Genomic DNA, 24705 nt, shown 5'->3' on the forward strand with positions numbered 1-24705 from the left:
TAAGCCCCGCCTGAGGAGTGTCTGTCGCCCTGGGGGCCTTGGGCCATGCTGGCTGGTCCACGCTAACAGTGCGATGGGGGCGTGGCTTGCGGGCTGCACCTCTGGGGGCGCTGGGCACAAGGGTCAGCCACGTCAATGTGAGTCACCCCCATGCAACAGCGGGGCGCCTAGGTGAGCTCAGGTCACGATCTCACGGTTCGTGGGTTCGAGCCCCGCGTCAGGCTCTGGGCCGAAGGCCCGGAGCCCGGAGCCTGCTTCGGATTCTGTGCCTCCCTCTCTCTCTGCCCCTCCCCCGCTCATGCTCTCTCTCTTCTCTCAAAACGCGTAGACCTAAGGAAAAAAAAAAAACAAGACCCAACAGTCTGGATATCGAGGCTCCCTGGTTGGCACCACGTAGGCAGTGCCGCTGGGGGGAGCGACCTCGGGGGAAGGACACCCGAGCTCTGAGCCTGGCCTCTCCCACTACGGCCCCGCCCTACGCAGCTTTGCCTGTTGCTGATTTTAACCCGTGTCCCCCACTGTCCCCAGTGTGACCGCGGCCCTTCCCCCCGAAGTTCCTCAGCCCGCCGGGCAGGTCGACACCCACCCGCTCCCACGCTCTTCTCGTGGCGTCAGGCCACGTGGCGGGCTTCTTGCCCTGGTCTTCTTGAAACTCACGAGGATGCAGCCCCGGAAGCAGCAGCCTCCGGCGTTCCTAGAGGAAACTGCCACCACACGGTCCTCTGCATTCTGGCAACATCGAACGGAAGAAGACGACTCAGCGAGCAGTAAGGCTTATTATCGACATCGCTCCCTTTTCGGCTCGAGAGTAGCCAGCGAACGTGGCCTTGGGGTCGGCCTGAATCGTGAGGGCCCGGTGCTGCCCCACACTCTGGTTTTTCAGGAGATGGCCCGCTCTGGTCTCCAGCCTCAGGCAGCGCGCTCACTCTGGGCTGACTTACCCATCAGGGAACGCATTTTCAGCAAGGTCTCGACACGGCCTCATTACGTGGATGCTGAACCGCGTCCTCAATGCTCCGCTCAGCTACCTGGTGTTAGGAGTGGAACCTGGGGCTCCAGGAGGAAACCCCAAGGAAAGGGGCAGGGGATAACCCCTTGCCGTCACCGGTTACAAGGGGCCCTGAAATTTACAGCGAGTTTGAGGCAGATTTCTTTTTTTTTTTTTTTTTTAATTTTTTTTTTTTTCAACGTTTATTTATTTTTGGGACAGAGAGAGACAGAGCATGAACGGGGGAGGGGCAGAGAGAGAGGGAGACACAGAATCGGAAACAGGCTCCAGGCTCCGAGCCATCAGCCCAGAGCCCGGCGCGGGGCTCGAACTCACGGACCGCGAGATCGTGACCTGAGCTGAAGTCGGACACTTAACCGACTGCGCCACCCAGGCGCCCCATTTTTTTTAACGTTTATTTATTTTTGAGACAGAGAGAGACAGAGCACGAATGGGGGAGGGGCAGAGAGAGAGGGAGACACACAGAATCGGAAGCAGGCTCCAGGCTCTGAGCCGTCAGCCCAGAGCCCGACGCGGGGCTCGAACTCCCGGACCGCGAGATCGTGACCTGGCTGAAGTCGGACGCTTAACCGGCTGCGCCACCCAGGCGCCCCAGAGGCAGATTTCTAGAAGATGCGTTTTGGAGGCAGAGATGAAGAGTCTGCCAAGGTGACGGCACCTGCCGGAGACGGACAGGTAACCTTAGGCTGACCTCTCAGCGTTACCGCGTATTCCCAATGCCCGCTCGAATTCATATCCTGATTCTGCACAGAGCTGGCGGGAGCACGCTGGGGTGTGCGTGCGCGTGAGACAGGCAGAGCCCGAGTGCCTCTATTAGACGCCGCTGGGACACAGACCCGCTGGGGAAAAGCGATCGCCTGTACGTGTCTGACTCCGGGGCCGGTGGGGGGCTTCCCGCAGCTGAGACGCCCACTACCCCGCGGCTGTTCCTCTTCCCGCGCCGCTGAGTGTTCACAAAGTGTTTCTTACTGGCTGTTCTTAGTTCAGGAATCCAGGAGATTTTCTTTGGGGTAACTAAACGAGGAGGCCGGCATTCACGAGAAACTTCATTTCGCAGCACCGTATGTAAGTCAGGTCGTTGGCGCACCTGGAACGGACCCTGGGCTGCATGTCAATTACATGTCAATAAAACTGGAGAAAGACAGATGGGTCAGAAACCTGCTGTGATCGATTAGCCATCAGTTATATACGTCGTCCTATAAAACAAACCACAAAGCTGAGTTCGGCTCCAGCTTGTATTTATGGAACTGTCTCTAAAAGCCCCACAGGGGTAAACTAAGCCACGTGTACCCCAAACTGGGGGTGATCAGAAGACGGGCGCCTGGGTGGCTCAGTTGGTTAAGCGTCCGACCCCTGATTTCGGCTCAGATCATGATCTCACTCACGGTCATGAGATCAAGCCCAGCGTCGGGCTCCATGCTGAGCGTAGGACTCTTTCTCTTCCTCTCTCTGCCCCTCCCCTGCTTACACACACTCTCAAAAAAAAAAAAAAAAAAAAAAAATCCTTTCCTCCACTACCGAAAAGTGCTGTGGAATTTACAGAAAACTTCTGTAAAAAGCAGAAAGACGCAAGAGTGAGCCAGAGTGGGGAAATGCTCAGCTATGAACAGTCTGGAGAGCAACTCTCCTCCTTCGATTTCCTTCCCTAAAAAGGATTTCAAACTTTTTGATAGTGGAATCCATTCTCCACCACTCCCCCCCCCCAAATGAAATCTTACGTAAAACCACAAATATTAAAGAGCTGATGTTTTGATAGATTTACGGGTTCATATAGTAACATCATAAAGTTGATGAGGACAGAAGCTAATGAGTTGGGGGGAGGGACCCCGAAGGGCTGACAGTTGGTATGACACGTTTGAGTTTTGAGTAGTTCAAATATTGCAAACTTTAGATCTATGTAAAAACAGTGGCCTCTGAAGTGTGTATGTGAAGGGGCCACCGGGCTGGATGGTTTCCGGGTCCCTCCAGTTCCAGAAGGTGAAGTCACAGTCAGGCAGTGGCCCTCTTGTGTTCACCTGTAGGACTCAGGTGTTCCTCAGGGGAGGCGATGGACCCTGGGGCCACACTGCGTGGGCTGGAACCTAGCTCCACTGAGTACTCATGTGACCTTGGGCAGGTGACCTGACCTCTGCGAGCCCGTGTCCTCACCGGTCAGCGAGGATGAACACGGGCAGATACTTTGCCGGGTCATGAGAAGTGAGTAAAGGAACACAGCTTCGGGCAGCCCCCGACAGCACGAAGGTTCCGGTTCTCGGGGAAGGAGACACAGCCGGGGCCCCCTGCTGGTGTGCGAGAAGGGCGGCACGAAGCTGGACTCGGACCAGGGCAAGCATCCATTTACTGGGTTCTCCCAGGGGCTCCTGCGCCCCAGGGTGCTACCCTTGGCTTCCCCCGGTCCACCACCTGGTCCCAGGGCCCAGCGAGCTCCTTGCTGAGCCACGTTTAAGGTGTCCTCTGACCAGCGTACCTGCCCGGGGTGAAGTGGGGTATGCGCGGTTCCCCAAACTTCCCCATGGAGTTACCATGTGCAAGGACCATGCGCCGCGGGGGGCCGGGCCCCTCCAATACACCCCCGGGCCCAGGGTGACACCTCCTGGGCTTTTACTGGTGAGGGTGTCACCAGACTTGGGACAGAGAGAGGGAACTAGTGAGCCCCACCCGCCGGCTGGAATGTCACCAAGCACAGGCAAGGGCATGGGTGGTTCGTGGCAACGACTTGAGGAAGTGACTCGACTCTGCGTCTTTGGTTGACTTTTCATCAACAGCATTGGTGGGATCGGTGAAGATCCCCGTGAAGAAGAGGGGGGGGACCCCAAATTCAGATTCTCAGCGATTCTGTTTGCAAGACATTAATTTCTTTTTTCCAGAATCCTTTTAAACATCACGATTCGGGCTCAAATGATTCCATTTCTAGAAACCGTGTTCTGACTCACACGTGCCTACTCAGGAGAGGAGAGGAGAGCTGGTGGAGAAAAGCACCATTGCTTTCTCCCCTAGGGAAGTGAAGGATGAGCCCACGGGATGAGCCCAGGAGGGCCCAGCGCACGCCCGGCTGGAGTGAGGGACTCCGTCCACACTGCCCATCCCCCGGCCGGTGTCCCAGGCACGGCTGCCTAGGCCGGAGGGAAACTCGATAGTGACCAGGACCGGCTGGCCCGACACCGTGGCTAAATTTAGTTTCATGATGAGCAGTAAAATTCACATGTTCTTTATTTAGTCCATATAATACACCATTTTTAGAGTTTTTTAAAATTAGATAAAAGAGCATATTAAATGGCGAGTGTATGAAGTTTCCTCTTCATAAACAATGTCGAAACAAAAAGTTCTGAATTACAAAATGTTAAAAAATATGTAGGTACTTAACATTTCACTAAAGCGTAAAGTTACAGATATCTTCTAAAGAAAAATAATTGTGCCACTTACCTATTTTTGCTGTTTCTATGAACTTTTTTTATTCTGTACATAGGACATTTTGTACAAAATATGAAGTCTACATTTTTATTACTTATTACCATAAAACAAAGATACAATGTATGTACAATATTAAAAGGAAGCCATACTAAAGCCACACTAAAAAGACACTCGGAATAGTGACATTTCTGATGTACAGATACAGTCTGGAAACAGTGAAGATGCCGAATGCAGGACTTTATGAAGAAAAACAGTCACCGGTTTGTTCTCAATGTCGTACTTTTGAAATCAGTTTGGTGCAGGATAAACGGTGTATCTATATAATATAATAAATGGTGTATCTTATATAAGTCGAACAATTAGCACAGGGAATCTGAGTACTAACTAGGAAAACTTTAATAGGCCAAAATATGAAATAATACTCTCGTCAAAGAAAATTAGTTTCTCTCAAAACCTTTTTTTCCCCCCCTTTTTGGTGAATGTTTGTCTTCAATAAAGAGCAGAGATAGAAGCTCGACAGAAAAGGTGTTTTTACAGGCTGAGCTTTATACAGTCACCCAGACAAGGATATTTCGCTTTTTACCGAGGGCAGAGGGGGGGGCCTTCCCAGGACCCTCTCTCTCGACACATACTGAACATCCAAAATCAAGGATATCTGAGGATCTATCAGCTAAAGACGGAAGTTCAAACAATGGTATATATCAAGATACATAAGACGCTGCTTTATACAATAAAAAGCACCCTTTTTCCCTCAAAAGGAGAAGGCATCTAAACTTTTTGTTTTTAAAGGATACATTTCATAATGGTACAATTGATAGGTGCTTGTCAAGTTTCTCAGGAAGCATTTCTTCTCCCAAGGTGGCCCTTCCTGCTTCCAGCTGGGGCAGTTTTTTCCAGCGAGCCCTTGCTCCGAACACGGGGCCCACCCCGCCACCCCCCTCTGCAACCTTCCTCCGGGACACGGGGACACAGAGGTTGCGGACGGAGGGACGGAGGCGACCCTGGGAGCAGCAGGCGTCACAGCTGCCCGGGGCCCAGGTCCGCTTCCCACAACGTGTCAGCGGACACCCACGACCTCGAGTCAGAACAGACAGCCTGAGAGAAGCCACATCTTATCTTCTGTGCATCGGCGACATTTAACACGGACTTGTATCATCTTATGCCACAGACCAAGGAAACTGAATCACTTGCTCGGGATAGCAGTACACGTCTCAAATAGCTTTCAAGCAGGATAAGGAGGTCAAAATACCGGCCACCCTGAGAGAAATACGGAGCAGACGCACCCCGGGTGAAGGGTTTTTCTCCTCGTGCGGTTCCATTCACACAGAAAGCTCAGAACATGCAGGGAAACCTGTGGATCTAGAGCAGCATTTGAAGACCCATGGAGACTCAGACAGTGTCTTTTCCTGATGAGGTGTTTACACCGCGTGCTCTGGTCGGCTGGGAGGGACGCCCCGCAGCCCTGGCGGCCGCCCGTCCGAGCCCTCGGGCCCGCGTCCGGCACCCAGCGGATGTCAGGGCAGCGCCCGGCACGGACGGTGGCGTTTGGTGGCATTTTTGTTACTTTATGCCCAGAGGCGGGGGCCGGACTGGCCGAGCTCGAGAGGGTCTCATTCTAACTTGCTACAAAATGTATCATATCAATTCTTAGAGATGAGAATTTTATTCATTCAAGAGCCTCGTTAAAGGGCAACCGTGTGTCAGTAGAGACAAAAAAATGCAAAGAAAAAAAAAAAAGGGGACACATCGTTTTAAAATTCCAATTCCGGTCAAGGTGGATGGAGAAAGGCGTTTTCTAAAAACACGTTTCTCCTACGAGCTCACTCGTGGAATCCCTGGTGCTGGGCCGCGGGCTTGGAAGTATGGCTTTAGCTGTACACGAGAGTAACACGGCACACGGGTCATCAGGCAAAGTAAAGAAACACCTCAGGAAAACACAGTGGCCGAGGATTGTCATGTCACTTTTCCCAGTAAGTTGTGTTAGAATGATGACAGCAAAGGACCACTTCAACGAGATGAAAAGGGAAAAAAAAGAGAGAGCAAGGAGAGAAAACGACTGACTACTGGCGCAACAGTCACGTGGAAACAATCGAAGAGGTTGTAGAGTCTTCAAGAATACGCGATGCGTTTCTGTTTCAAGTGTTCCTCTGATCTGAAGCACATCCACACGATCACAGAACCACTTATGGTAAACGATCGCGGATTCCATCTGGGCCGAACGTGAAGATGTCTAGGGTGCTCTCCTTAGCTCTGATTTGGGGAAGCCGTCTTACGGGGGCCGTGCGGGGGCCGAGACGACGCGCCGGGGACGCGGCCGGTGGCCCTCGGGCTCCACGGACACATTGGGGAAGCCACCATTGTTTGAACTCCTAATCTCGAGCTGAGGCAGAGTGTGTCGCTGCCTACAGAACGGGGTGGAAGAAAAGCTCGGACTCTGAGTGTAACTGATTTGTATGGCACACAAGGGATGTATTTTCTACAGACTCCAGGAGAGAGCAGGTGTCCCCAGCCCGACGCGGTCCTCCGGGGGACTAGCGCCCGTCCTGGGAGACCAGCTGGTCAGCTCTGCAGTGAGCCTCCAAGGCGTTCTTGGTGTGGAGGTCCTGAGGCAGCTCAGACTTGCGGCGCACGAGGGGCCGGTCCTTCTTCAGATCTTTCTGGGCCTGGAATCAAAAATGCAGGGACGTTGGCGACCAACGAGGCCACGCAGGGGTCAGAGGGCAGCCGTGGGCCGGGAGCCCAGCACGCACGCTCCAGGGCTGCCCTGAGAACTCTGCGGCGCGGGCCTCCCCCCCCACGGCCTGGGCCGTTGGAGACGACCTAACCACCAGGGTGACGGGCTGGCAATCTGGTCTAAAAAAGTGTGGCTCTGCACCCAGCACTCCACACCCTTCTGTCTTGCAAATCCACTGGTTTCAGCAAATCTCATCGCTATCAAAACCCTCCTACTTCATCAAAGAGGACGAAAGGCATTTTTATGCCGATGCCCGCTACCGAAGCCGTTCAGAAAGTGGAAATTTCCTTTGGAGGTGGATAAAACGAATGGAAGAGAAACACATTAACGCTGGATTTGGAGTCAAGCAAAGGTCTCAAACTTCTGTCAAAAGAAGACCTGTCTGGAAAAAGGTCTTCAAGGGAAGAGGTGCTAAATGGGTCGCTTGTGGGGACAAGCCCTCTAGGACTTAGAAAAACAGTATTTTAATTATTCACGTGAAATTTCCCAATATTAAGAATCAGAAATAAAAGACCCCCTTCTCCACCTCGTCCTCTTCCTCAAGTTCAGTTTTTAGGTTTTACTTAATCGTATTTATTTATTTCTTTTAACGCTTATTTATTTTTGAGAGAGAGAGAGAGACAGAGCATGAGTGGGGGAGGGGCAGAGAGAGAGGGAGACACAGAATCCGAAGCAGGCTCCAGGCTCCGAGCTGTCAGCACAGAGCCCTAAGCGGGGCTCGAACGCATGAACCACAAGATTCTGACCTGAGCCAAAGTTGGAGGCTTAACTGACTGAGCCCCCCAGGCGCCCCTTCACTTAAACATTTTTAAAAAAAAGGTTCCTATTTTTCCACGAGGCTTTAGAGCATTGTGAATCTGCAAAGAAAGCGGGGTGGGGGGCCTGATCCGGGCAGTTTGCACCAAAAGCGCCCACATTTCCATGAATAGCAATTCCACAAATCACTCAGTTTTGAGGCAGAGCTACCGCATTAATGCCAGTACTTCTGAAACGAAACGAGCCATCTAAGTCATCTCAACGCCATATATCCACCAGAAGACTGCCAATTAGTTGCACACTTTAACCAGAACCAAGCCTTTCTGCTTCGCGTCTCCATCAAAAAGAAGACAGAGTTTAAAGAGAACATATTCTCTTTGCGGTAGAGAACTAATGCCTTATCGGAGAAAATTCGAGGGAAGTCAGTCGTCTGACAGGAAGGACATAACCACAGCCTCTCACAGTTCCTGGATGTCTACCCTCAGCAGACAGAAAGCAGACTTTTCCTGGCTTTTAAGAACAATTCCAGAGCCTGCGGAAAAGTCATACGTGAAAAGTTCCCATCTTTTGCAGCGCTAACATTTCCTGGGGAGATTTTCTGCAAATTTATCTACGGAAACGGCAACAACGTCAGGGTTCGGAAGGAACGTTGTGCGACATGTTAGGAATATTTCTAGAAATGTTACTTGGAAATTAACACTCGGTGATGGTAAAGGTGGGGATTTTGAGTTCTCCCCCTGAAAACTAGCCAGAGATGGTTTCTGGAGAGCCGCCCGCGTCAGGAGGCCGTGAGGGCACGCGCCCCGAGGACTGTCAGTCACGGTGCCGACGCACGTTTGCTTTTGGCCCACAAGACACTCAAGAGGGAAAATTCTACCCTGGATTTTGTGTCCCTTCCACGTGCAGCTGTAAAATAAAGCCTAAGCGAGGCCAAACGAAACCAACACTTTGACGTCCTGGAAATATTTAATCACTGCCGACACAGGCCTTCATTCCAGAGAAGCAACTTTTCGACAGAAAAAGCCAACAGTGAAAACCTCGGAACTGGAACCAGTGCAGGCAAGCGAGAGAACAAACATGAGCGCCGAGCACCCGAAGGGTCGGCAAGGGTGCCGGGCCCATCTGGGCCTTTCTGCGTGGGCATCTTAGCGGGTAGGGCAGAGCGTGATTTTCACGAACCACGAGAGGGAAAAGACCAGAAGCACGGCAGGCAGGGAAGGAGGAGGGAGCACGAGCAGAGGGGATGGCGGGGTGGGGGTGGGGGGGAGAGCAAGGAAGGGCTGGAGGCCGGGCCTCTGTCGGCTGCGCGTCCGCAGGTCTGAAAGGCCAAGTTCACACAGTTAGGTGGTAGCAGAAGAGCAGGCCTCGCGGACAATGACGGTGCGCGTTTTTACTACACCACTGAGGACACAACCAGTCAGGGCTTCTCGAGGGACCCCCTGGGTCCTTCCCACCACAAGCTGGAACGACAGGGGGAAGCGGGAAAATACTTCATGTCCAACGTTAGTTTGTCAGGGCTTCGCCCGAGGACACGAGCCTTAAACACACTCTACGTGTTAAGTTGTACCTTCGCATTCCACCTTTCGTCTGTCTACACCTTCTTTATTTGCATGGTTGACACTGTTTTTCTCCCAACTGACTGTTGACAATGAGAACTGTAAACATTTTAAACATCTCCGGTAGAAATGTCATAAACACGCGATTTACTATTTTTCTTCGGATGTTCTATGTAGGGTTATACGAGTTTCTCAAAAACAAAACAAATCATGGTTCTCACAGGTCAACATATAATTTGAATTTCTCTAGAAAATTCCAACCAACCACCGCCCCCCCCCCCCCCCCCGGAAGGTTTCCTCCCCTCCCCTGGTACAGTTCTGCCATCCACCTCCTATGCCTCCCGTTCTGGCTGACATTCAAGTCGTTTTCAAGAAGTGTGGACTTATTTTGCAAAAAATAAAAGTAGCCAAAAACAAAATTAGAAGCGCACTGAAAATATTCAAATTTTAATTTTTAGCTGTTATTCGCTCTCCAAATTGTGCACATAACTTTCCTGCATCTAGGTATCTTCTCCTTGCTTTAACAGCAGAGTTTTTGAGAGTTTCAGGAATATGACTCCAACATTTTTCAAATTCGTAAGAGTCTATCGTATCAAATATTATACCTAAGAGCCTGCACTATAAACATATTCATCTAGATAGTTTGAGATTGGGGGAGGGGTGGATTCCACTGAACTGTTGAAATCGATAAGAAGTCTTCAAATTGGGTGGTATTAATCTTCCAGTTTTATTCTTTTTCAAAGTTGTTTTGGCTATTCTGGGTCCTCTGTGTTTCCATATGAATTTTGGAATCCGCACGTCATTAAAAAAAACAAAAAGTGTGCTGGGAGTCTGACTGAGATCACGTTAATTTGGGGAGAAGTGGTATTTTAATGGCATCCAGTCTTCTGACCCAGGAACGTGATCATAGAAATCTAAGAGGCAGGAGCGGGCAAATAATTTTTGTAGAACTGTCGAATACATAGAAAAACTTATTTCATCTCATTTCAAGAGTCATGATACAAGAGTTCTCTAGGAAACTCAGCACTAAGTGGGTAGGTGATTTGACAGCGATCCCTTCACGTTATGTGGAAGGTGCTCCCCTGGGAAGGAGCTGTGCCCTGTGCTAAGGAAAGGGGGGTGCGTCCACCATGTGGAAGGTGTTCTCGGGACTGGCGGGCCCACAAATACTAGGGTCAACTCTAAGAGGCAGTTTTTCACTCAACATTAGAATGCTCTTTTGGTTTGCATTCTTGAACAAATACTTGATCCCTTAGAGTCACCTTAAATCATAAATAGGACCATAACGTACACCTCCATTACATTCTGGACACAGGTCATTCTCTCCCTGGACCAAAGGGTGTACCAAAAAAAAACAAAACAAAAACAAAAACCCTCCAAAACAGAAAACTGAACAAACCCAAAAGCCTCCAAAGCCAAACTATTTAATGCACAATTTCCTTTCGGCCAATTTCCTTTCCAACTCCGCGTGGTCTATGCGACTTAAAAACGAATGTGGTCACAAATTCTTGGGCAACGTCCTGGTAGGAGGGACACTGATCTGATTTTCTCTGAGTCTGCAAGTGATGGGCAAGCTCTCACGGCTTTAGCATACTGTGAGCCATAAAACCAAAACGGTAGTTTAAAAAATGACCCTGTCCTGGTTAAAAAAAAAAAAAAAAAAAAAAAAAAAAAAAAATGAAGTAGGAAAATTAACACCCCCAGAGCCAGTACGGAGAAACATATAATTTTTTTCTTCACTTTGTTCATTGCTAAGAATATTAATTGTAAGGAAATTATGGAATCTACCTGGATTACATTTACTAGGAGTGTTCTGCGTTTCTCCTCTGTATTTTCAGGGTTTGATCTTCAGCGAAGGCTAGGGGCTGGCTGGGCAGGAAGCGGCATGGACTTGGTCAGTGGGGTCGCCCTCTTTGGGCAGCTCTATGAAAAAAGGAGTCTGGACCAGTGCTGCCCAATGGAAAAATAACGTGCTCCAAGTATGGAACTCCAAGTTTTCTAGTAGCCACATTAAAAAAGTAAAGGGCAATAGATGAAATTAATTTTAAAAGTATTTTTTATCCGGCCCGATATACCCCAAATGCTATTATCATCGCAACAACGGAAAATTACCAATGAGCGGTTTTTGCATTCTTTTCTTCATACCGAGCCTGGGAGCTCCTGTGCTGTCGGCTGACGGCACAACAGCTCGGCGCAGGTGGCCGCGCTTCGAGGGCTCGGCAGCCCCGTGCAGCCTGGTCGGCGGAGGTCCCGTGCTCTTGCTAACGCCTGACCCCATCTGAGCAGGTGGGGGGTGGAATCTTAGCAGCACCCTCTCTGCTTCAGTGGGTTCCAAGCACGGACGCTGCTGCATCCACCTCTATCTGGTGCACAACACGGTCTGGCCCGCGTGACCTTTCAGGCTTCGGCATCGTAGGGCTGGGTGTCACCAGGACTTGTGGAGCTGGCCCCCGGGGATTCAAGTTGCAGAGTCAGCGAGGCCCCCGCGCCCCCCGATCCAGGCAGGACTGTGCTGGGTCCCAGGAAGTGAAGACAGGTAGGCACGTTCAGAGAAACTCAGCAGGCGACAGGCTCCTCACGCAGGCAGGGACTTGGCACATGACCCTCTTCGGAGCCCACACGGTACAGCTTCCCGGTTTAGTAAGAAACGTCTGTCTCTGGATCGGTGGTGATCTGAACATGTATTTCTGCCACTGTGGAAACAAACCACCTGAGCACAGGCGTGGCGTGAGGTGGTCCTGACAACGATCCCGGCCTGCAGGCGTCCCTGGCTCCTGAGCGGCCCCCGGGAGGCAGTGCGAAGGGGAGGAGAATGAGGCTCTCTGCCCAGTGTCCTGGGGCCGTGGGGGCGTGGCAGGGGACGCCCCGGCGTCACAGCACGTGGGACGGTGCAGAGGGAAGAGCGTGGAGAGACACCACTGCCAAAGGTCTGATTTTCGCCCAGGTTGACATCTGAAGGACAGTTAAGGGCTGAGATCATTACTGTTAACATAAACGAGGCAAATAATCAAAACTCTCAAAGATTCCGCCCAGTACTTTGGTCGTTAGGACGTATGGAGCAGCGACTGTCCCTGAGCTTCCCGACACGGAGTCTCCGGCTGGGCTCACACCGAAGGCGCTGGCCTGGATCCCGTCACCTCCTGCAAGTGTTTCTTAAACAAACTAGCGCGGGCGCACCCCAGCTCAGCTCTGCGCGCTGTTACCTGGCGGGCCTGTCCGCTCACTGTCTCTCTCAGCGTCTGCACATCTTCAGACAGAGGCCCGTCCGTCCCCGTTGCCACCGGGAGGCTCACGGTGTCCGCTTCACCACACACCGCATGCTGCAACGCAAAGCTGGGAGCCCCTCTCTGTTCGCGCTCAGGCTCCGGACGCCGAGGGCCTCATCCTGGCGGGGGGAACGTCTCCCCGCCGGCGCCCTCCCCGGGGCCCCCCTCCGGCCCGCACCTGCGGGGCCTCACAAACCAGAGCCCTTTCATTCTCCTCGGCCCGCGGGGCGCCGGGCAAGGAGCGCGATGCAGGCTGCAGCCTCCCTTCCAGAGCCTTCCCCGGTCCCCGGGCCGGAGTCCACGTGCCGGAGTCCACGTGCCCGCTCCATGCCGACAGCTCCGCTCACCACCCCGGCCACACGCACCTGCCGGCCTCACCCCTTCACCCCACGCTCTAACTCACTGGAACCGCCTTATCAGCCCCACCCCTGTGTCCACACCCTCGGCATCTCTGCTCTCTAGCCGGAACTCCGCGAGCCGGCTGGGAGGCTGGGACGGCTGGGTTGCACGCTGTGAGCCCGGGGCCCGGGCACGGAGGGAAGGGCTGGTGTGCCTTCGGGTCCGGGCGGCCCTGGGGCCCACCGTCCTTGGGCTCTGGGAGCCGCAGACGTGTTTCTGGCCACGGGCGTCTCTGTCTCTGAGTAGGACGCGGGGTAAGGTCACGGCAGAGGGCTACAGTGATGGTGACAGTGAGCTACGTGTCCCCTTTGTCTGTGAGGGGGAGGGCAGGGGAGGAAGACACGGGGGTGGGGGAGCCGTGAGCAGGTGCCCCGCAAGCCTGTCACGCTTGGCAACAAACAAGTCACTGGGCTGATGGGAGGGACTGAGGGAGCTGCCCGTGCCCCCACTCCCTCCCCACGGCCCCTCCAATGGTACCACAGACGCTGGGGTGGGGGAGCTCTTGGCTGCTAAGCCAGTCATCGGGTTTTACCCTCCCGGCCTCTCCGGACACGACGGGCCCAACGGATGGAACACGACCGCCCCAAGACTGCTCTGGTTCCCCTCCTGCCTCCCTGCCCCTCCCGATGGCTCCCCGCTCCCCGGGGGTCTCCCTGCCTGGCCTCTGTTCACAGCGCTGTTGGGCCCTCAGACACGGCCCTCCACCCCACCATTCTTGTCAACCCAGCCGCGGCCACATACTTCTAGAGAGCCCCCAGGGCGGGCCCCTCCCAGTACACCATCCTCCTGGCTGCCACAAAGAACTTTCTGGAATGCAAGTCTGACGACACCATTTCACTCCTTAAGACACTAACACCTGCATCCATTTTGGGGATAAAATCGACACTTGTTCCGTCTCCAGCTTCGTCCCTCGTCCGGACCAACCCAGCCCCTCCTCCATAGCCAATAGTCCACCTGTGCCCAACAACTCGGATTCCTGACTCTGCTCTCTCTGCCTCGAGGACCTTCCCCCAAATTCAGACTGGGGAGGTCCCCTTTGAGACTTCCCCTCCAAGGAGCTCAGCCCTCCTGCTGGGGACACCTCGGCCCGGCCGTGCCACCGCCACAGGGTGTCTCTACACGTCCCCGTCAGAGGTAGGAAGCAGACCTCCTGGCTTCCTCTCCAGCATCTCATGGGTTATAATCTGACCATCTGAAAGGAATTCTCTTTGCTTCCATCTGGCTCCCCTCACAGATCCTCAGCTCCTTGAACTGCGTCCTGTTCTCGTCTTGGTGTCTGGGGAATGTCCCGTGACTCAGGACACCCGGCCGGTGCCCATCTGCCAAGTGCAGTGGCTGCCTGGGCGCAGCACCTCAGGGGCCCAGAGCAGGCTGGGGACCACGACGAGGAACCACGACTCTCACGAGGAGGCACAGGGGCTGCTCTTTAACCAGCATTTCAGCTTCTGGCTGCTCGGAGGGAAAAGCGGGGCGCACTCCATGTGGGAGTGGGAGAGCCGTGTGGGGCCCCTAGTCCTCTCTGGAGCTCAGGGCACAGAGAGGTGGGAACAAGGATGCTACAGACTGGTCTCAGCAACAAAAGCGCCACACGGCGGCCACCGCAGGAGAGGCTTCTTACGAGGAGTAAAAACCTCTGCTGAGGCTGGGGTCACGGCAGGGTGAAGGAACACACACGTCGCCCCGAGGGGCCGGTCTCTCAGAGGGAAGCAGGTGGCACCCGATTTCACGCGAGTGCCTGTCTTCCTTGCACACGAATCCCGCCAAAGTCAGGCAGAAATAAGCAGTCACCTGTGACTTGGCCTCTTTGGCGGAGTCGGAAAACACATTTACGTTAGAAATCCTCAGTATTTCGTGACTTAAAAAAAACCTAAATGATGCGGGACATTAAGACCCCCCCCAAAGGAGCCGCCGTAGACCCCCCAGCCCAGGACAGATGGGGAGACCTCCAGATACAGGTCAGTGAGCAGACAGTGCCCTGCTGGGGATGCGCCCTAAAAATAAGCTATTAAGTCGGTTCCTCAAAAAGGCAGATTTGAGATGCAGAGCCAAAGCCTGAAAGACCCGACTGCTTTCACGGCGGAAACGGGAAGCAGGATGTTTCGTCCACTGGGTTATTACCTTTTGTCGTTGCTGTTGCAGACAGCGAGCAGAGACTAGGATTTAGACAAGACGCCCTCTCTCTCAAGTGACAATCAAGTCCCGAGGCCCCGCTTTTCAGCTCTGAGACGTTAGCTCGTGAAGCATCTTCCTTCTGGAGACGCTGCATCGGGGACTGCTGCATGCAGACAGGACTCACGGGGCTCGGGTCACACATGGTTTCAACGGGGAGATGGTCAACACGGCGCCCAGAACGCCACATTCCCCGCAGGTGCAGCCCAGGGCGCTTACAGCGTCGCCTGCCTGGGACACAGCAGAGAGCGGCCCAGAGGAGGAAACGTGTCACGTAAGAAAACTCAGGAGAAGCTCAGGAAAAGGGAAATGAGAGCAATTTCTGTTTCGGAAGGCACACCTGTGACAGCACAGCAGCGAAACGAGGCCACGTTTGTTACACAGCCAACCCGCTCTTTTTCGTTTGTAACGTGAAAGCTTGATGCGGTTTCCCATGAGGTTATTCCTATGTTCCAGGCGACACAGCTAAAAATCAGCCTTTCTGATTGGTTTCAGGTGTGGGTTCTGGGCGCGTGTGTGCTGGGGTGTCTAGCGATCCTGACCGGGACGCCCGGCTGGCTGCCCTTTGCACGGGGCCGTCAGGCAGGGCCCCTCCACCTCCACCTGCCCCGGATCTGGGCTTTCACGGTGTTGTGGAACAAACGTCAGTATTCCAGCCTCACGTTCAACATCCCTTCTGTTCCAGCAGGTGGACAGAGCAGTTCTGTGGCAGAGCACAGAATCGGTCGTGTTAGGGAAGGGCCGTGGGGGTAGTTCCAGGGCGGAAGGAAGGCCTCACTGAACATCATTCCGCTTTCCTGAGGTGTAAGTCTCTCGAATGCGGTTTTATCAAAGGGAACACGATTGATACATTACATCAACACACACTTTTAGCTTCGTGATCACGTGCTGTTTTTTATGAGATGTCAGAGAGCCACGAATCCCGCACAACCGACTTAGTAAATGATTTACGCCCGCCTCTGGCCCAAGGAAACAGATGGCTTGGAACCTAGCTTCACCTCAACGAGCCTTTTGGGATTTTGAGGGTACCGAGGGGTTCTTGTCAGGTACAAGCTTTTCTGGGAGCCTGAGGACCGCCAGCGGGCTGTTACTGTGGCGGAGAGGCGCACAGACGATCTTCAGGAAAGCGGCCCCGTGGTGACCAGGAGGCCCGCCCGTGAGGCAGTGCTCCGGTCACCCAGACCAGCGTGTGTAACACCAAAGACCACACAACCCAGAACCCCCAGCCGCCCTCGGAGCCCCAGGGCGGGTGCCGTGCGGGCCACCGCATCGCCTGCTCCGGGAGACACGCCGCGTGCGCACACCTGCCAGAGCGCGCTGGAACCTTCTAGCGAGGACGGGCGAGAGGGTTAGTTGCTAACACGCAGACGTCAGGCAATTTTTAACGATTAAAAGGCTCAGCGTATAGGAACCTAGTTTTAGGAAAAGAGGACATGGACATCGTACTTCATCGATTTCAAATCTATGTTCCTTTCTTTTGGACTTCGACATTAAAAAGAAAGGGACGTATCGTTTGAGCTACAGCATCTATGACGTTGGTGAGGAGAAAGCAAATCCTAATCTTGGCCCAAAATAGACGTTGTATCCTGGCTTTCTTTTTACCACAGTACATTGGTTAAGATTTAGATCTTATTGAAACAGCAGAGGAAAAAAAGGTCAATTCTGTGGTAAAAACTTGGTGGGGCAAAATAAGTTACTTGTACGAAAGTTGAGAAGTATTTTTATTGCAGACGTTTCCACATACAAGGTTAGTGAAGCCGACCCCCTCCCTGCCCGTGATGCAGCCACATTCCTAGCTCATAAAAACATTCAAGAGATACCCTAGACGTTTTCACGTTACTCTTTTTAGTACCTGGGGGTTTGCTTTGGCTAGATTTTCTATTTTAACCCACGCTTCTTCTCGTTCTTTCATTTTTAGCTTCTCTCTGAAAAATAGTAAAATGTCATTGGCGTTAGAGAGAGGGATCACATTCAAGAGAGGAAACAATGACAAGGCCAGCAACACAATCACCTGCTTCCCTCTGTCACTTTCTGGTTTCTACTCCACATTCTTCACAGTGGTGATCACAATATAGGTTAACACGGAAAACGAAATGCAAAACACAAGCCAGACTTAGGGGAGAAGATTTAACAACTAGATGTGCTAGAATTTTAACACGTTGAGGCATGTGGGTTCTTAGGAAGACTTATACGAGTACATCTCAGGTCTCTGTCCTTCCTGGTTTCGCTGCTTCTCCAGAAGACCTATATAATTTTGAAGAAAAGCTCACAGAGCCATGAAAGGTGAGACCATTCCATAGCGTAAAGGCACCAAGGTTAAGAGCCGATGTCCCAACAAGGGGGGCTTTAAAAAGGGACGGTCTTCAGACCTGGTTCCTGTCAGATTCCCCCACCAGTGAGTCACATGACCTTTGGCGAATCACTTAACCACCTGGACCCAACTTTTTTTTTTTTTTTTTTTAAATCTGGAAAATGTGCTGCAAGATCCTTTTCAGAAAGCTAAGATACTTGCCCTCTGAACAAGCGCGTCTGAACACTGCGCTCAGCCGGGAGGGGGCCCAGAAGACGGCCTGTGCACGTGTGCCCGTGCGCCTTCCCTGCTCTGCGGACTCTCACCTCACACCCTGCACACACCGTCCTCCTGTGTGTTTTGCTGTCTTCCCTCTCCACACTACCCACGAGGGCACGGATTTTTGTTTCGTGTCCTGTTGTGTTGCCGGAGCCTAAAACAGGGCCTGGTGTGCAGGTAAACATGTACATACTGTCTACAGAATGAATGTGACGGCTGTTCATAAATATCCTGTAATTTGAACTACACTCGTTCAACGTTTCTCTGTCTTAGCCAGCTTCTAGTGGCAGAGAAGCAAAGAATAAAATCTGCCCAGAGCCTACGCCGGACTCTGACACCCTTCAAGCGTGAGAGTGGGGCCCTGGCTCTGTGAAGGACACAGGCCAGGCTCCAGAAGGGGCCCAATAAAGCTCTGTTGACATAGGCACTTGCTCTCTCACAGAAATCTGATGGGACAGAATCCAAATTCCTGCCTTGTGAACCTAAAAAATCACTATACCTCACAGCCTTTACGTGTTCCCCGAGAAAAGCAAAAATTCTGAAAGATAGGTCTGCACACACATTTTGCAGAGACAACTGAACTGGCAGCACGGGGGGGTGGGGTGGGGGGGTGGGGGAGAGGGGAACGGGGGACAGAGAAGTTCTCTGCAGATGAGCTAACATGACACGTTTTCATTTGTTTTCCAAGTATGAGAGACTTGACTTTGCTTTAGAGACTTGAGCTTTTCCGGACAAACAACGGAAGAGGTCTATTCAGGACTGAGGAAAAAGTCCTCGAGGGAGCAGCTTTGGAAGGGGGCAACTTACTTCAGCTTCTCCGCTTTGAACTGCTGGGTACAGTCGTCAAACAGTTTCTGGTTCATCTCCATGAAGAGCTTCAGTGCGTTGTAGATCAGGCCGTGTATTGTCCTGTAAGCAGAACTTCCTGTTCAGGCTTCGAACATGCCACCTGTCCCTCCACCCCTCCCCGCCTCGCCCTGCGCGGCCACAGCCCTCCTCCTCCCCGCTCGGCCCGACGGCTCCCAGGCCTCCCAGCCCGTGCGGCAGCCGCTCGGCCCCTCACGGAGCACCCGGCCCCGAGGCCTCTCGGTGCGGTGTCCTGGCTGACGGCGGCCAAAAACCACTTTCCTTGGAAACAGAATAAAAAAATGTTGAAACTTGAAAAAATACAGTTCAGGAGCGTCTAGGTGGCTCCGTCGGTTAAGCGTCCGACTCTTCATCTCGGCTCAGGTCCTGATCTCACCGTGTGTGAGTTTGAGCCCCGTGTCGGGCTCTGTGCTGGCAGCAGGGGCCTGCTTGGCTTTTCTCTCTCTGTCCCTCCCCCACTCACGCCCTTTCTCTCTTAGAAACAAACATTTGAGAATGTATACGTAATTAAAACCCACTGGGATGTGTCGGGGACAATAACGGAAACCCTTTATTTCCCATAAACGTCAGTTTCCTTTTAATCTTATTAATTAAGAACAGAAAAGTTTTTAATCATGCCAAAACAGAGCTCTGGAAGACAGAATATAAAATTACCATAGGATAGCTTAATGGCACTTAACTTCCCGGCTCTGACACCCATGAGAGGGGGGAGGCCCCGCTGCTCTGAGACCCAGTGGGGTCCGGAGAGGACGCCAGTCCCCCTCGCCATCAGACGACAGCCACAAGGGGACCGCGGTGAGGTCAGCAGAACTGCCCTGGGGCACCTGGGCGGCTGTTAGTTAAGCGTCCGACTTCCTTCGGCTCAGGTCATGATCTCACAGTCTGTGGGTTCGAGCCCCACATCGGGCCCTGTGCTGGCAGCTCAGAGCCTGGAGCCTGTTTCAGAGTCTGTGTCTCCCTCTCTCTCTGCCCCTCCCCTGCTTGTGCTTTCTCTCTCTCTCAAAAATAATTAAAAAAAAGAAAAATTAAGACCAAAAAACCTCCCCAAACCAAGAACTGCCCAGCAGAGCCTGGTCAACCCACAGCGTCGTGAGCAACGGCAGAAAAACTTAAGCCTCGAACCGTGACTGCTGCTGCTGCTGCTTTTGTAGTTGTTGCAGGATTCACAGCTACTTCTTAACTCACTTCATGATACCCAACTCGCATTTGGAAACACCTGAAATAACCTTTCTTTCTTTGCAACCGGCAGGGCTTTGCAGCCGGTCAGCGGTCACTGCTGACTCTCCTGTCACACTAAATGACACACAGGGACGAGGGCTACGCTCCGTCACCTGCTGAGCGCAATGAGAAATGCACGTTACACAGAAAAGGTTGCTGAAAGTCGATATACTGAGGCGGGGTCTGCTGGGCCGTACACACCCAGGACCCGGCGGCTGGGGCTGCGACCCCTACAGCCGCGTGCCCACGGCGAACGTTCACCGGATACCTGTTAGGTGCCTGGGACCCTACATCTATCAGCCTCACCTCCATGAACTTCACAAGGAGGTGACGGTGGCTGCAAGTGCTTTCTGCACGTGAGCACTGATTTTCTTGATGAATCAACACAAACCACCGAGGTGGATGCCAACATTCTCTATTTCTCAGATGAGGAAACTGTGGCCGAGCGAGAGGGGGAGAGGACGTGAGCCGGGACGGTGGGAGGGTGTGCGCGAGACCCTGCGAGCCGGACCGCCAGCTCGCGAGTGTGGCCCGACCGCCACCGGCCACCGCCCCGAGTCCCGCTCTCCTCACCTGTAAACAAGGGGGCGGCACTGGGTATGGAGGCTCTGCCCCCTGCTTTCGGATCTGATTGAACGACTATCGTATAGAAAAAGGGCCGAAAGGAAAGAAGGAGGTGACAGCAAAGCCCTGGGGCCCGTAGTCACGTAAATGGTAAGTGACGTGAGCACCAGTCGGGAACCTGCACCGACTGTTCCCTTCAAGGTGTCAGAAGACCGCTGCCCAGTGTCTCTATCCTTGCTAAAGGGGCAGGACGAGGGAGAGAGAAGCAAATCCGAGACTCCCGAGGTTGTGTTTCTAGTCCCTGCTCGGCCCTTGCACAGGCGGGTGGCTCGTGCTCTCTTGGAGGGGTCCCCAGAGAGTGTGGCCGAGGCTCGGGGTGGCCCCCGTGCTCCCGCGGGGACTGCGCCCCGTGAGGCTTCGCGGCCGCCTTCAGCTCCTTGGGAGGGGTCCCTACGGCGAGGCCAGGAAGGCGCTGCCCCAACAAACCTGCCTCCGTGTTGGCGTGAAACGGGGGCGAGGAGGCGAAGACAAGGCCACAGACACAGTCCCGCTCCTACTTCACTGCGAGCCCAACAGACAAACAAACAAACAAATCTACGTTTTGGTTTTTAACTGCTATCTCAGACTTAATTGGGCTGAGGCATCAGCAAGATTTGCAAAGTTTTCCAGGGCCCCGCGGGCGGCAGCCGGCTCGCTCACTTGTTCCAGTGGGTCTTGGAGTTGCGGTACAAGGACGGGAACATGATGGGAAGGATCTTGGCCGCGTTGTCGCTGATTAGACTCATGATGTACTCATTGTTCCAGTAATACAGCGCTCGCTCCGCCACCTGGAAGACGGAGGGCACAGCTGTTGTGACCATGGCGACAAACATCCAGCAATGCCCTCCCCACGACTCTGTGAACAGGCAACGAATTACACTGGGTTAGAGAATCATCTCCACAAACCCCAAATGCTCCAGACCGTAACCCTGAAGAGCCCTCAACCAAAGGGAGAGGACTTCTTGTACAGCAGGAAAACGGTCACTCTTTCCTCCACTCACTCAACACACACTTACGCCGGACCCTGGGCTACCGCTGAGGACACAGGTCAACCGCCTTCCTTCCTCACGCCTTCCGCCCACCCCTACCCAGCGCGGGGCTCTGAGGTGTCAGCAGTGAGCAGGGGGAGTGGAGCTTCCGTTCTGGGGGGAAGACCAATGAGGGGAGAATGAATTTACTAGAAGGGGTACGTCGGGGGGCACGCAGCAGCTAGGAAGGGGACATGTGTGGGGCAGAATGCATCCCCAGGAGGGCCCTGATGGAGGAAGGGCAGGTGTCAGGTGGTGCGGGGAGGGGGGTGCGGTGGCTGGAAGAGGGCCAGGAGGAGCCCAGTGGGGACAGCCAGTGAGCAAGGGCACGGGAACGGGGGCGGGCATGTGGGTGGGGCCGCCTTGCTCATGGTGAGCTGGTGATACAGGCCAGTATGTCCAATGGAGGCAGACAGGCTAAGCACGGGCCCTGAGGACGACCTCAGAATGAGGCCCGGAAGGCTGCACAAGGGGCCGAGGAAAGCAGGATGTGACTGGGGTGCCCCCAAACAGGATTGGGTGGGGGACAAAAGTCAGAACGTGTGTGTGTTGGAAACAAAGTGCTTGTGGGGGCCGAGTTTTATGTCACCTACAAGTGCCCACCCCTCAGCTGTGGACGGCAGGGTTTTACGCATTCGGGGCACACTGAACATAAAGCAGGTTCACAGAGGAGCCAGGACTAATCACTCTTGGCGAGAAACATGTTTTCAGGGAGGGGGTCGAGATGCTGGGGTGCGTTTGACAGAATTAAGGTTCTAGCATCTTATTCTGAAGTACAGCTAGGCTGGGAGTTTACCTCCCAATTACACGAGAAGCCAAGTATGACCTGCGATACCCTGAAGCCTGTCACCTCCGACGCGGACGCGGACATGAGGCCCTTCCCCCCGCCCTGTGTACCTGGAAGTGTGGGCTGGACACACACTTGGCCAGCTGCCGGAAGAGGGGTTCCATGACCTTCACAAATTCCGATGGTTCGATTACGTCTAAGATCTCTTCTAACTCATTTAAGAACATGACTTCTTTCGGACTGTGCGTCTTTGGCCAGTATTTGAGAAGGGCCATCACCACCTACCGAAGAGACAACACACGGCGTGACGTCCATGATGCCCGGCATCTGTGAGTTAAGAGTTCTGTTTTTCATGAGGGTGTCCCCCCCGCAAGCAGAGCATCACAAGAAGGTGCTGCTCTGTTCCTTACAGAAGGAACAGCAATTCAGTAAATTAGCATTTTTTTTTTTTTTTTTTTTTATAATTAGAGAAACAGGTCAAACTTATTTGCTTAAGAAATGCAACTTTAATTTCTGTGACCCTCTCTCTTGGACCGCCACGGGAGTAGGTCCTTTTAGGAATAAATAGCTTAAAAAACAAGCAGTTAGGAGGGTTGAGAGAGAAAGAACGATGGAGAAACAGGGAGCATATGAGCTCATGTATTCGTTCGGTGCACAAGCGGCCAGTTCTGAGAGTGTTGGCGACACACGTGCGTATGCACAATCCGTTTATCTCCCATCGATCTTTCACGCGTATTTATACATAAACGTATGTACTACGTGTGTACACGTGGTGTTTCGACTGTGCTAACTAAACTGTGCTAAAATGTATCAAAGGAGAGAGACATGGAGTAAGTTGACGCTGTTACCAGCTCACGCCACACAGGGCTGCGGAGGGACCCGGGGTCGGGCCCTGCTGTCCCCTGTGTGCGTGACCAGTGACCTCAGGCCGGTAACTGCCTCCAGGGGCCGCGAGGACCTTGCATCTGAGCGCTGGCCTGCGGACGGCACGGCAGCGCGGCCTCAGATGGGACCCCGCCGGGGAGCATCTGTGCGGCCCGCCCCCTCGAGGCACGTTGAGCCGGATGGTGGCAGCTTCCTCGTTTGCGGGGACTGGACCTTGTGTTCCTTGCCCAAGTCAGACGGGTAGAAGGAGTTTCTGTGGGGCAACCTTTCTTCACCTCCCTCCTTTAGTTTCCAAATTTCCTCCTGCAACCACACCAGTAAAGATCGTCCACCCAAAATATCAGATTTGGCTTGGTGAGGATTAAGAATACGTATTTCTAGAGGCGAGCCACCTTAATTCTAAAATAGTACGAGGACCCACAACATTTGCACACAAGTACACGTGCACGCTTGCCCATGTACGACAGCAACCGGTCACTCTCAAGCAGCCCTTTGCCGGTCACGGCCATTTCGGGAACCGCTGGCCCAGCCCCTAGCATCAGGACGGCCGTGACAATCACTGCGGACATCAGCCCATCTGGGGAGGCTGGTGGCTTCCACCGGCTGTGCAGACACCCCTGCAGAGCTCGGCAGGCCAGCTGCTCGCTACCGTGGCTAAAAACACGGCGGGCCTTCGAACAACGTCCGGCTAGGACAGCTCTGTGAATGCTTTTGGCATTCAGGCTCCTGGGTAATCTTTTATGGTATTACATTTTATAAAACCCCAAAATTTATAAGAAAATCCTCCTAGTTCTGAAGTCTGATCTGAACATTTATAGCATGATGATCTCTAAAAATAATTTCTTAAAAAAAAATCGATGATTTAATGATTTTTTTCTCCTACTTGTTGCTCAAAATCACTCAGTGAACATTTACTGAGCACCTGCTATCTACCAGCAGTAGGGGAGCCACTGTTAAGAACACAGCAGGTGTCACTCACTTCGCAAAACCACTCTTCCTTGACGTTTGTCAAATGGAGCTTTATTAGGAAAAATACAGTGATACGCGGGACACAGAACACACCTGGTTTAGCTACTCAATGTCTCTGGAAAAGGTGCTGTTTCTGGAATCAGAGCCCCACGCTGGACCTACTTTTCACACTACTGGGAACAACCTATGGCTGGTACCCCTGGCTTTGGAGCCTGGCAGCGCTTTGGCGAAGAGGGGCCTGTCTGGGAAGCTGATCTAGGCAAAAGCGGCTCTCTGCACGTCACGCGCCGAACTTTCCTTCAGAACCTCAACAGGCTGCCGCTCTCCGGACAGGGCTGGGGAGGGCAGGCGAGCCCGGGCGTGCATGCTAGTGGCTCTGGCCTGGTGCCTGGGGAGCCCCCTCCCCTGAATACCAGGGAAAAAGAGTTCCCGCCAGACCCTGTAGTAAAAGTCGAGTAGCCTAAAGCTACAGGTGCGTG

General features: G+C 53.2%; 1 protein-coding gene across 6 annotated transcripts in view; it reads right to left on the bottom strand.

The window, feature by feature from the left end:
• Positions 1-1568: 1568 nt before the first annotated feature.
• PPP2R5C (protein phosphatase 2 regulatory subunit B'gamma) overlaps positions 1569-24705 on the bottom strand; it is a 130902-nt gene continuing 107765 nt past the window's right edge. For 2 of the 6 annotated variants that reach the window (XM_047080084.1, XM_047080085.1), the window contains 6 exons: positions 22483-22653; positions 21218-21345; positions 18677-18778; positions 17153-17225; positions 12670-12786; positions 4202-7083 (listed from right to left, as the gene is read on the bottom strand). In XM_047080084.1, the coding sequence (XP_046936040.1) occupies positions 6952-7083; positions 12670-12786; positions 17153-17225; positions 18677-18778; positions 21218-21345; positions 22483-22653 (723 nt within the window). In that variant the 3' untranslated portion in view covers positions 4202-6951. Of the gene's footprint in view, positions 2141-4201; positions 7084-12669; positions 12787-15249; positions 16004-17152; positions 17226-18676; positions 18779-21217; positions 21346-22482; positions 22654-24705 lie in introns of those variants that run through there. The other 4 variants (XM_047080081.1, XM_047080083.1, XR_006962132.1 and 1 more) reach the window with 3 other exon arrangements.

This window comes from Lynx rufus, unplaced genomic scaffold (genome assembly GCF_022079265.1).
Source record: "Lynx rufus isolate CCGP_SWC_20201006 ecotype Redwood Valley unplaced genomic scaffold, mLynRuf1.p SCAF_17, whole genome shotgun sequence".
In the NCBI taxonomy this organism is placed as follows: Eukaryota; Metazoa; Chordata; class Mammalia; order Carnivora; family Felidae; genus Lynx; species Lynx rufus.